A 13,159-nucleotide genomic window follows, 5' to 3' on the forward strand; every position below is an offset into this window, starting at 1 on the left:
GGACTCCCCCTTTACCTCTTTTATTTTATTTTGTCAATCTTCTTCATGTCTTTAGTTACAAACAGCCTCAATCTAAGAGAGTAGTTTTTATGTAAATGAATTTTGATGAAAACCTGTTGATCTGATATCAGATGTAGTCAAGAAATAAAAAATAAGACACTGTAAAACACTCTTACCTGCATCGACACCCTCCAGGAAGTACTGCACCGCCATCATCACTTTTCCAGAGGGATGAAGATCCACCTGGACATCCAGCACACAGTCAAACCTAACTCCGTCTAAGTGGCAGAGGATGATCTTCACAGTCCTACCCAGAATTCCGCCCGTCCGTTAGCTTTCTTGCAGCGCTCGGCGAGGACAGACACGCCCACAGAGACCTCTGCCAGCGGCTCGTCCGCCGTCTTCATCAGCAGCACCTCCAGCACTCGACCCTCGTATATGTGTGCATCAAAACTGGCCTTCCAGGCTGGATACATGGTGGGCTTTTTCTGGATCAAGGTCTTGCCTCGCTCTAAGGAGAGGAGAAATAATTGTAACAAGAAATAAGAGAGCGAGACGAGCTGCAGAAGAAATCGTGACTCTATCCCAGATTGTCTCACCAGTTGTTAAAGCTTCTTTCATCTTGATCGCACAGAAGGGCTGATCCGCCGAGGGAGGCAGAATGCCCAAGTCGTACGAGTTAAAGGCGATCCTCAAGAAAGGAGCCATTGTGGCAGGTCCAATGGTCACCTGTTTTCAGAGACAGACAATGATAGGCCTCGTTTCCACTGGGGGTGGGCGATACATCGGAGCCAGTATCGGCCCATTTTTAAATAAATTGAGTTATCGTAAAACAAAATCCACAGATATTTTTCTGACTGTTTTCAGGATCACTGGGTACCTCACGATACTATACATGGTTCACTATATTGATGATGTCGTAATACTGCCATTATTGGTCAAAACCATCTCTAAAAACTCTCAATATATAGGAGAACACACAGTTTTTGGGAAAATATATTCAGTTTATTATTCAGCTTGAACACAATCATTCTAAACAACTTGTGTCTCATTTTGTGCAACAAATAAAAGACACTTTTGTGCAAAATGACTAAAATCAGCTTTACCATGTGTTTGACAAGCACTGACACCAACTGAATTAGAATTATCAGTAAAATTCAGTGTTAACAATAGTAAACATGAACATAAACCTCCAAAGGAACGTCTCACCAAAGGAGGACAAATACAAGTTTTTACAGCAGGAGTGTCAAACTCAATCGCACAAGGGGCCAAAATCCAAAACACCTTAGGTCGCGGCCCGAACAGGATAAACATTTATTGAACACTCTAAAACTACTTTGACACGTGTTTTACAGCCTCTTCAAACGAAAATTAAAGATCGATACCTGTTGCGAACCATCATGAATCAACCGCAGGACTAAATGTTGCGATATAAAGCAATATCGATGTTTTGGCACATCCCTATTTGAGATACACTTCATTTTTGATATCATGGACACTTGTTCCTAATCGTTGGCACTGGGAAGCTTTTGTTTACAGACATAGTAATTGTTCTGACCGTTTTCATGTATATGTTTATACTTGATAGGGATACATGTTGTTCAGAATGGATCCCTGGCAGTGGAAAGCTGATTTACAGTTACATCTATGGTCTGAATGTTTTTGGATAAATATTTTAAAGTGATGCTTGTTCCAATGAGATGAGTATGTTGAAAAGGTTAAGTATTATGTGATCGTATAGTAAAAGAAAAGCTGTCCATTTCTTATAAAGAAACAAGAAGCAAATCTAAGTGTGGTGTTATTGCTCAAACGTAAATATGGCAAATATTGGCTATCGGCCATAGCTGAAGGGCGAATATCAGTTATTGGTATCAGCCGGAAAAAATGGTATCGGCCCATCCCGAGTTTCCACTAAGCGGTCCAGAGCAGACTGGACTTTTGAGCGTTTCCATTACAAAATGGACCCGTTAATCAGGACCGACTGCTACCATTTCTGGACCCCCGTTGGTCGTAGGTCCATAGAAAAATGGAATGGACCCGTGAGGGCGGAGCTTCTGTCATCACATGATGTAACCCATTGATTGGTAGAAAGGCTTTATGACAACAGCAAGCGTCTGACCAGCGCTTTTCCCGAATCAAGATCCAAACTGAAAGTTTTGTCCTCTCTCCGGCCTTCACAATCTTCTTGCAAAGATTTATAAATTCTTTACAGTATTCTCCCTTATTCATGGGGGTTGGGGACCAGAGACGAGCCGAATCCACCAATACGGAGACTCCCCATCCCCCGTTTCCGTCCCACCCCTCCCCCGCAGCCGAAGAGTGTCCGTTACTGATCCATACTCATCAAAAACACTTGTCATCTGCTTTGTAAAACATTTATTGAAGAACATTGGAGTTTTGCTCAACATAAAGAGTTTTTTTCCTTTTTAATTTTCTGTTTTGCAGCGTAGAGGTCGGCTTCATCAAGAATAAACACCTACTCCAGATTATAATGATCCTCCGCGGAAGTGGCGCAGAGGGCGCGCAGCAGCCGCACTCTCCAGAAATTCAGACGCGCATTTTCCCACAACAGTCGACAGGAGCTTCTACTAGAGCTTTTTTTTGTTTTTGCCACCATGGGTAAGTTAATAACCTAAAAATATTACCCCATTTTTCTGCTAAGAAGAAGCAAATAATTAGTAGGCCTACACTTCTTTCATTAATCTGTTGCTGAGACACAGAGAGAAAAGTGTTATTTTATTTTCATCTCTACTGTCTGCTTAGATACAAAAACATGATCGCATTTGTCAATCAGGTTTTTTTTGTGAAAAATTGGTTATATTTTGATTGGAAACCGTATTTTCTCATGTTTCTTGTTGTAACTTTCTGCTAGGATTGACATGGATCGCTCGCAACTCACACACAAAATAGACCGGACGCCGAAACGATCTGCTGCATGGCGTGAGCCTTCCGTGGAGGGCCGTGGCGCTCTGCGTCTGGTGTGAACCACACCATAGGTTTACAAGGGCGAATGGAAGCACATGGATGCGCTCTGAAGCACATATTTCACATTTAAATGTAGGTAATGACTTTTTGTTGTAGCATGACCTTTTTAAAGTTATAAAACCGCTGTTATTATGTATATTCAAGCGCTGGAAGCTCCGTGCTAACGCTAGCGGACCGGCAATCATTGGTGACATCATTGAGCGAAAGTGGCATCCGAAATATGAGACACTATTTTTCATAACTCTCCGTTTGGAGGGTTAAATGAAGGGGAAAGGAGAAGAGAAGAATTTAGATTGGGCCAAATACCAAAGAAAGAGTATAAGATGTTGTTCCCTTTTCTGATGAGGAAAAGAAACACTTAAAATACATTTTTGTTGGTGTCAGCTTTTTAGACACCCAGACTCAAAGCTTTATTCCATGAAGTACTTTTTATAAACTCTAATTCAGTAGAAAGACACACATTTTGGCGAAACATGAAAGGAAAACATGTTTCGTGCACAATACCAGAAAAGACTTTTCCATGAAGTGATGAGTAAAATAAATGTGACTTCCAGTTTAAATAAAAAAAAAAAAAAAAAAGGCCAGCAGGTACATCATGCTTATTATAGAGCAGACATGAACTCATCCACGCTACAGGCAGAACTACATCCCCTTAAGAAGAAGAAGAACCAGTTTCTGTCTTAAGTAGTGCTGCCACAAACGATTATTTTAATAGTCGATCACTGATTATGTTTTCCAATTAGTTGACTAATCATGTCATGCGCAAACTAGATGTAAACCAACATTAGCTTTAAACTAACTAAAACTAGATATATAGAATTACCTGTGATAATGCTAGTTTGAATGCTTTAAGGTGAATTTGGTCGCTGAAGATGCTAGTGCTGAAGTGTTGATAGCTGAAGATGCTGACATTGATAGCTAGAATCGCTGAAACTGAAAGACAGTTAAAGCTAAATGCCAAATTAGCCGAAAAAAACTTTTAAAAAAGGCTAAGTTAGCCAAAACAGCTACCTTGCAGCTGAAACTAAAGCTAAACTCAAAATTAGCCTGAAAAACTGAAAAAAATAATAAATTAGCCAAAATAGCTAGCATGTAGCTGAAATATTAGCTTAAGTCAAAATTAGCCTGAAAAACGGAAAAAATCCTAAATTAGCCAAAACAGCTAGCATGCAGCAGAAATATTAGCTAAAGTAAAAATTAGCCTAACAACTGAAAAAAAATCCTAAATTCGCCAAAATATCTAGCATGTAGCTGAAATGTTAGCTAAACTCCAAAATAGCCTAAAAGCCTTAATAAATGCCATAATAGTCAAAATAGCTAGAATAACGCCATTATAACTTTCAACTTTACTACACTCTGACTCCATATAATATAAAGTAAAATATATAAGTACATATATGTTATATATACAGCCTAAACGTAAACATATAACATATATAAGTAAAACTAATCGACTATTAAATTAATTGTGGACTACTTTAATAGTCGATTAGTCCACTAACCACAGCAGCTCTAGTCTTCAGCAATAAAAAAGACGAGGAAAATGAATCCTGTGCGTTTGCCAGGCACCCCAACGCCTTTTCATTCCAAACGACTAAATATAACAGCAGATTGGCCAGCATCTTTATGGTCCCTCTGTGAAGTGTTTACTTCCCAGTCGCTGCATGTTAGGCATGCAGGTTCTGAAAGCTTTCAGCTGCAACACTACAAAGACAGAGCAAGCATCGACATGTCCCGACAGAGGCATGCGCCGCTCCGCGGGCGGGCAGGCAAATCCTGTGAACCGGAGACACCCAAAATAGGAAAACATGTTTCTTCTTTCTTGAAACATTTCAGCACTCATCCAACTGGCTTTATCAGACGGATCACTTCAAGTTCAGGTACTTGACTTCTAGACAACGTCACCTGGACTAATGAGAACCTTCCCCGAGAAAGAATAACACCAAGAGAGGAAGGTTCACCTACTCTCGGGTAGTGTTGTGGAGTCTATCTGCAGCTCTGTGACTGAAGCTGATTGATCGTCCGGCAAATTGTTAATGTGCTGCTTTAAATTGTGTATCAATTAAATCTGGTCCCATTTCAAAAACAGGATGTAGATAAGAAACGTTTTAGTCTGCGGTCAAGAACGTTTCCTCATGTGTGAACAACTGAGCAAAAACTGTTAGTTTGAAATAAAGTCTGACAGTCCAGCATTAGAGATGCCAGAATACTCCAAAAACCCAACCGTAGTAAACCGGATCGTGGGTACAGTGAATCGCTGCATCTTTTACTGCATTCCAGCATGTTTACTTGAAAGTGTTAAATACTTGTGCTAAATTTAAGAAGGATTTAGTGATTATTGTGGTGTTACATCACACCAGGCTGAGTATGACCCAACTGAAAGGTTTTCCTGTTATGTGAGGATTAGCTCATTAAAAAAAAGGATTTGTTGTTGTTTTGTAATACAAAAAGTATTTATTGAACCAAAACAAACAAATTAAAGTTTGAACTGGATTGTGGGTAATAGTGTATAATACTGCTGGGTAATATGGAAAAAAATGTTTATCACGATATAAACTATTTTACGATATATATCATGATATCAAAATAAAGTATAGTTTCAGTAATTCTTTGAAACAAAATGGACAAAAATGTCATTACTTACTTTACTCTGACTTTATTTTTTCAAGTAACGTAGCTGAATTGTCACAAACATTTTTTTAAAGTCCAAAACAGTTTCAAGTTGCTTCGTAGGGAAATACGTTTTTGACAGTAAAAACTATAGAAGAGAAATGGTACGATAGACACTTTTCTATCGCCCAGCACTGCTGTATACCACTATTGAAAATGTCCAATACTTATCGTTTTATTACATTACACTAGTATATGAAAAACTGAAGGAGTTTTCTACATATTAGCATGTTTTTTTTTTTTTTTTAATGCACAAATTATGTATTGAACCAAAACAAAACCCAATAATCGTGGATAGAACCAAATCCTGGGGAAAATAGGAAATATTTAACACAAAAGTGTCTATTATTTATTACACAAAATAAGACACAAGTTGTTCATTATGATTGTGTTCAAGCTAAATAATAAAAGGGGAAATATTTTCCTATAAAATATGAGTTCTTCTATATAATTTGAGTTATTACAGATTGTTTTTACCAATTATCGCGATATCATCGATATCGTGACCCTTGTATTGCATCATATCGTGAGGTACCCTAAAGTTAATGGCTGAAAAGTTAAATTTGTGTTTTTAAGCGTCACTGGTGACGCCTCAGGTGTTAAAGGGTCATAAAGTTACTTTTTAAAGTTTTAAATATCTAGTTTTAGTGTTCAATAAATGTTTATCCTGTTTGGCCCGCGACCTGAGGTGTGTTTACTTTTTCTTGTGAGCGCCACATAACTGTTTTCTTCTCTAAAAAAGTGTAATAATTACAGCCTAAACGTAAACATTTATGGTTTTCCATAAAGCCACACATAGACAAATTTTAAATATTTCATTTCTGTAATCTTCACACAAAAATGAAACTAAAACATTTTACAAATTAAAACAATAAACAGTCGATCCTCTCCCGTCATAGTTCAGACTGCAGACGGGTGGAATAAAAAGTCACGTTCTATGTGGGTCTCCATCGGCCAGATTGAAAAAATAATAGTGTTGGGAACAATCCGAATTCTTCCCTTCCCCTCCATTTGAAGTCGCAGTTTAAGTGCTAGCCATGTCCGGAAAATGTATTTTTTAAATCCGACCCTCCAGGAGTGATATAAAGTCCTCCCCCGCGAGAATAAACCGTGTTGCACTGAGATGCGTTTTTCTTCACTTTGATGCGCTCTGAAGCACATCTTTACATTTAAATGTAAGTGTTACGTCCCCAAGGGGAAAAGGTGTAACATATAGAAAAAATAAACCGGGAGGGATCAAATAAGATTGGCAGCTGGGCCGTTTATTACAAAAACTTAAACTAAACCCAACACAAGTAGTCAAAATGAGGGGAGAAGGTTTACAAACTCAGAATCTCAGGCTTTTTAGCATCAGGTAGACATTAACATAAATCCAAAACCAAAAAGCAAATGACTTTGTTGTAATGACTTTTTGTTGTAGTATGACCTTTTTAAAGTTATAAAACCGCTGTTGTTTTGTATATTCAAGCGCTGGAGCTCAGCACTAACGCCAGCGGTCCGGTGATTATTGGTGACGTCATCCAACGAAAGTGACATCCGAAATATGAGACACTATTTTTCATAACTCTCCGTTTGGAGGGATAAATGAAAGAGAAGGGTCGAGGGCTAGAGCAGGAGTCTGAAACCTGCAGCTCCAGATCCACATGTGGCTGTTTCATCTCTCCATGGTGGCTCCTCAGCCAAACATAAAATAAGTCATGGAGACTGACCGTCAGAGTCAGCAGCTCCCTCTAAACAAAACTACCTAAAGAAAACAAATAAACAAAGCCTGAAGACTAAGACTACCAACCCCAAAATAAAATAACAAAACCCAGCAGTGTAAGACTGCTGAGGACAAAGAGGGGAAAAAAATTTAAAAAGAAAATAGCATTTTAAAGTCAATATTATATAATTAGCATTTATTTAATCTCTATCAGTTAGTTTATAAATTAACGGCTGAGGTTCACATAGATGATAAACTATGATGGTTTTTACATCCTATTGACCTGAAGACGTCTTGTTTGTTCAACTCTACCTCCAGAATGAACAGATTTTATATACAGAGCAAAACTTTGGTAAAAAGTTTGATCTTTTAGGAGTTAAAAGCACATCTTTTGCTGCACAGCATTGGTTACTAGCTGCTCAGAGCTGATCCTGTTCGGCACAGAGTGTCTTTTATTTTGAAAATAAGTTATTTCTGTCAAATGTTAAAAAAACCAAACACACATTTTGAGAGATGTTAGGTTCTTTTTGTATTTTTGCTTTTGCTTGTGCCAAAAAATACACACAATTTATACTTATTATTTTTAAAAAAAGAAGGTCATGGATGCAAATCCAAATTTCTTAAAGGCTAAAGTAAAACTATCCGGCTCCTTCTGGGTTTTGATCAGTAGAAATTGAGTCCAAATGGATCTTTTACTGGTAACTCCTGGGGTAGGAAGAAGGGAAGAATCCGGATTGGGCCTCTGACTCCATATAATATAAAGTATCAACTAATAAATTAGTTGCCGACTATTTTAATAGTCGACCAATCGCGGTATCCATAGTTCAGACTGGAGACGGGTGGAATAAAAAGTCACATTCCATGTGGTTCTCGATCGGCCAAATTAAAAAAAAAGCATCTCTGACAGTGTTTGGGGGCGGGGCCAAATGTAGAGGCGAGCCAGATCCGGCCCGCGGGCCGTAGTTTGGGGGACCCCTGATGTAAAGCCAGAATGTTGTGAGTGAACTCCCATTCCTATTCATGTATTCTAAAGTTCACCCTCAGAACACAGTAACTCCGCTCCAGAACACTTTGTTTTGATCCCGCCCTAACTGGAGCAGTGCGTTTACACATGAATCCGGAGCCGTTTTGGGTTTTCCATCACGGATGTGGCTGTCAGTCAGTTGGCTGGTCGCAGATGTCACCTTATGTGTGAATCACTCTGCAGTTTGCCGCCAGATTCTCCTTATTCCGAGGAGGAGGAGCCGGTTCTTCTCTTCTTCTGACGCCCACGTCCATATTGTGCGGACCTGCTGCTGTAATCCGCACGAGCACGCACGCACGCGCCGCGAGTGTGACTCAGGTGGGACCTGGAAGGAGCGCGTGAAGCTGACAAACGTCACGGAGCTGCAGAGACGGGCGGATACACACAGACACCTCGACTGTCAATACGCTGCTGTTTGATTCCCCCCCCGGTTGACCTCCCCGCGCCATCCGCGTGTCAGAGAGGAAAGTGGGGCACGCGGAGAACAACCACCAAAGAACGACTCCACGTTTAGCTTCACTTTACAAAGAGAAAACCGTCTCATCTTTGGGAAAAGTACTAAAAGTGACGTCGACAGCGTATTAAAGCCGAGAAAAGATGGATACTTGCCTTCGGTGGGTTTAAAAAACTTCCTGCAGTTCGGGAAAAGTTCGACTAAAAGGGCGCGTGGACGTCCGCCTCAGCGCGTTCCGCGAGCTCGAGCAAACTTCGTGCTCTCCCCGCCGCCGTCCTCGCTCTGATTCCGTCGTTTGAGGAAGTGTGGCTGGCTCTCTCTCTCTCGCGCTCGCGCGCGGCGAGCTGTGACGTCTACCTGGCGCGCGCGCACACGCACTGCCAGAGCTCGGGGCGTTTCTGTGCCCACTGTTGTCGGCTCTGCGCGCGCGCGGGGCTCGTTTGACCTGACTGAAAGGTTCTTTTGTGGAGCAAAGCCCGTTTGCTCTCAGGATTAAGTTTCTTTTCCATTTTCCCGAGTCTGCCCTCACCTGTCAATCACCTGAGCTGAAAACCCCAAATGTGTCCGTGCAGCTTCAGCTGCAGAGGATGCCCCAGATAGACCCCGCATGTTGGGGGGGGTGCTCTCTGTCTGCTTTTCTTTTCTTTTGAAATGTTGGTGTTGCAAGGGGTGGAGTCACGTGACCGTTGCTGTAGACTGCAGGGGCGGTTTTGAGGTTTTTGCTCAAAAGAAAAAAAAGGCAGATTTGGAGCCCGAGTACAGTATATACTGTTGGAAACTAGCACACGTCCTGGAAATTGCATGGCCTCCAAATTCTCCATCCTGCACACACACACCCACCCCCCTGTTCACACACATGCGCACACACGCCGATGAGAAGGAGAAAAGCTGATTTATGCCAAGTGAGCTATTTTGAACTGATTATACTAAAGCAGGGTGTCAAACTGAATCACAAGGGGCCAAAATCTAAAACACACCTTAAGTCACGGGCCGAACAGAACAAACATTTATTGAACACTCTAAAACAACTCTTTTAAAACTTTAAAACCGCAACTTTTAACCATAATCATGAACTAGATATATAGTATTATCTACAGTAATGCTTGTGTGATTGATGTAAGCTGAATTTGGCCGCTGAATATGCTAGTGCTGCTAGCTGAAGATGCTGCTAGGTGAAAACGCTGAAGCTAAAAGCTGAAAAAGATTAGGTTGAAAGCTGAAAACACTGAAGTTGACAGCTGAAAATGCTGAAGCTAAAAGCTGAAAATGATGAAGTTGAAAGCTGAAAACACTAAAGTTGACAGCTGAAAATGCTGAAACTAAAAGCTGAAAATGATAAAGTTGAAAGCTGAAATTGCTGAAGTTGACAGCTGAAAACGCTGAAGCTAAAAAGTGAAAATGATAAAGTTGATAGCTGAAAATGCTGAAGCTAAAAGCTAAAAACGATGAAGTTGAAAGCTGAAAACACTGAAGTTGATAGCTGAAAATACTGAAGTTGATAGCTGAAAATACTGAAGCTAAAAGCTGAAAACGAAGTTGAAAACTGAAAACACTGAAGTTGACAGCTGAAAATGCTGAAGCTAAAAGCTGAAAATGATGAAGTTGAAAGCTGAAAGTGCTGAAGTTGACAGCTGAAAACGCTGAAGCTAAAAGCTGAAAACGATAAAGTTGAAAGCTGAAAATGCTGAAGCTAAAAGCTGAAAACGATGAAGTTGAAAGCTGAAAACACGGAAGTTGATAGCTGAAAATGCTGAAGCTAAAAGCTGAAAACGATGAAGTTGACAGCGGAAAATGCTGAAGCTAAAAGCTGAAAATGATGAAGTTGAAAGCTGAAATTGCTGATGTTGACAGCTGAAAATGCTGAAGCTAAAAGCTGAAAACGATAAAGTTGATAGCTGAAAATGCTGAAGCTAAAAGCTGAAAACGATAAAGTTGATAGCTGAAAATGCTGAAGCTAAAAGCTGAAAACGCTTAATGTGATAGCGGAAAACGCTTCATCTGATAGCTGAAAACACTGAAGCTAAAAGCTGGAAACACTGAAGCTGATAGCCAGCTAAAATACTAGCTAAATAGCCACAGAAAAACCTTAAAAAAAACAAAACACAAAACAGCTAGCATATATATTACCCTAACTCCAAAACAGCCTAAAAAACGTAAATAGAAAAGCCTAAATCAGCCAAAACAGCTAGAATGTAGCTGAAATATTCGCTGAACTCCAAAATAGCGTAAAAAATCTTATTAAATCCCAAAATAGTCCAAAAATCTAGCAGAATGCTAATTTTTAAACTTTAAAACTGTAATTTTTTAACGTAATTATTAATATTAAAAAGGCAGGAATATTATTCCAGAACAAATCAACTCCAACATTAAATAACTTTCAATATTTTGCTCTCTATAAAAATGTGTTTTGTCAAAAATATACAAGTTAGAAATAAGCATAAGATAACATCTGGTCATTAATAACAATAAAATAAAATGATCTGGAGGGCCGGATCCGGCCCCCGGGACTTGACTTTGACACATATGCACTAAAGAAGTGCTGGCTGCAGGGGAAAGACAGATCTAAATAAGGAACAGTAAATTCCTCTCTGATGAGTCCAAATAAAAAGCGCAGTTTAATTTTCTTTCAGTGGATCTAAGTGTCACAGGAACAAGCTTTACAAGCTTGTGGCTCATAGTTGCGCCAGTGTTTCCCTTTCTTCGCAAAGGCCTTGCATAACAATCTGACTCACAGCAGATCGTCCACAACAGAGTGTGTGTTTGTGCGTCCTATACACTTCTCTGAGACTTCTTCAAAGAAACCTGCTTCTTCTTTTCTTCTTTTAGCACGCACCCACTCGCTCAACTACACTCAGCCACCCTTCCACTTTGGTCAGAGGAACAGACGGATCTTCATCCCTCTATGCAGAGACTGAGAAGAACCTCGTGATAGAAAATGCATTTAGAGAATACATTCGGATGTTTAGTACAATTCTTCCATCATACATTTTCATTAATCAATTAATTGATTTATGTTCCTAAGATCCAACCAGATCGATCTGTCTGCAGCAAGCTGAAATTCAATTGGCCTATACCACTAAAAAAATGTTGAAAAATGAGAGAAATTGATAACTGATTTTGGAAAATACCCTTTGGATTGAGGTACTGTACATTCATTTTAGTTTAACACAAAAATGACAAGTGCTGTTTTCATTCACTTACCTGTTTTTTGTTTTAGTCCAGTAAAAGCAGATATGGGTCTAAGTTGTAACAAATCACACATCATTTGTGTTTCTTTGGTACAGAAGTTTCTTAACTTTCTGTATTTGATGATTAGCAGAAACCCTGGGAAACAGAGAGCTCTCAACAACTGGGAGGGGAAGTGTCAGTGGGGAGGTTGCTCCACACCAACGGTTGGACCAACAACTCTGAGGTGAGAACTCTTGCTGCTCTGTAGAATCTTAGTTAATCTTAGTTCTCCGTGTTCCTGTTTGGTGCAGTGTGATTCACGTGTTGTTCCTCTTTCCCCTCTGGGCGAGCAGGAGAGATTTCAGATTCCTGGTGGATTGTCTGTGCTCCTGTTCTTGGCCGTGGACCACGCCTTCGGCTCGTCTTGGCTGTGGACCTCGGCCTCACCTGTCCCCCAGTTCTACCTGGATGAACACCTTTCAAGTACGTAGTTGTAGAGTTAGATAAGCTCATTTTCTTTAATAGTCCTGGTAAATTTCCTGTCCGTCGCATCTTTTATGACTGACTGTCTGCTTTTGTACAATGATGTATGAAGCCCATTGAGACAATTGTTTTTGTGATAAATAAAACTGAATTGAATTAAAAGACTTCTGGGAACTCTTTGAAAGTAGATAAGTAAATGATTGGAGTGGGACTTTATTTAGATTACTGTTAGATTTCACTGGACGCTCTTTGCTATTTTCAAGAACATGTTCATAACATTTAACTGTTTGCTAAAGTTTAGAAAAGCATAAAACTAAAAATATTTGTTGTCCTTAAGGCAAGAAAATTTTCAAATTCTTTATTTGTTTAATTGAAAACAATATTCAAATTTTGTGCTCTGAGTCGTGATTACTCATTTCTTTCCAGTTCAAGATGTCATCAACATCCACTAAAAGTTGTTAAATAGTCCCTTAAGAACAGGGGAGGGCAAACTACGGCCCAGGGGCCATATGTGGCCTATTGAACTATTTAATCTAGCCCGCCAAATGGAGATAAATTATAATGATTTACTTTATATTCCCTGTAATTGTAGTGTTTTCCCGCTTATAGCACACTATAAATACATTGATCTTTGTTTAGGTTCAGAAAGTTATTTTTGTGGCGTTGGAAGAAT

General features: G+C 39.7%; 1 protein-coding gene across 1 annotated transcript in view; it reads right to left on the minus strand.

Moving 5' to 3' along the window:
• The window catches only part of prkcda (protein kinase C, delta a), a 24,501-nt gene extending 15,294 nt beyond the window's left edge, over positions 1-9,207 (minus strand). The window contains exons 1-4 of the mRNA XM_024270303.2: positions 8,991-9,207; positions 600-729; positions 312-511; positions 177-243 (exon numbers count right to left, since the gene is read on the minus strand). Of these exons, the coding sequence (XP_024126071.1) occupies positions 177-243; positions 312-511; positions 600-708 (376 nt within the window). The 5' untranslated portion in view covers positions 709-729; positions 8,991-9,207. The remainder of the gene's footprint in view (positions 1-176; positions 244-311; positions 512-599; positions 730-8,990) is intronic.
• Positions 9,208-13,159: the final 3,952 nt, after the last annotated feature.

The sequence above is a fragment of the Oryzias melastigma genome, linkage group LG5 (genome assembly GCF_002922805.2).
Source record: "Oryzias melastigma strain HK-1 linkage group LG5, ASM292280v2, whole genome shotgun sequence".
Classification (NCBI taxonomy): Eukaryota; Metazoa; Chordata; class Actinopteri; order Beloniformes; family Adrianichthyidae; genus Oryzias; species Oryzias melastigma.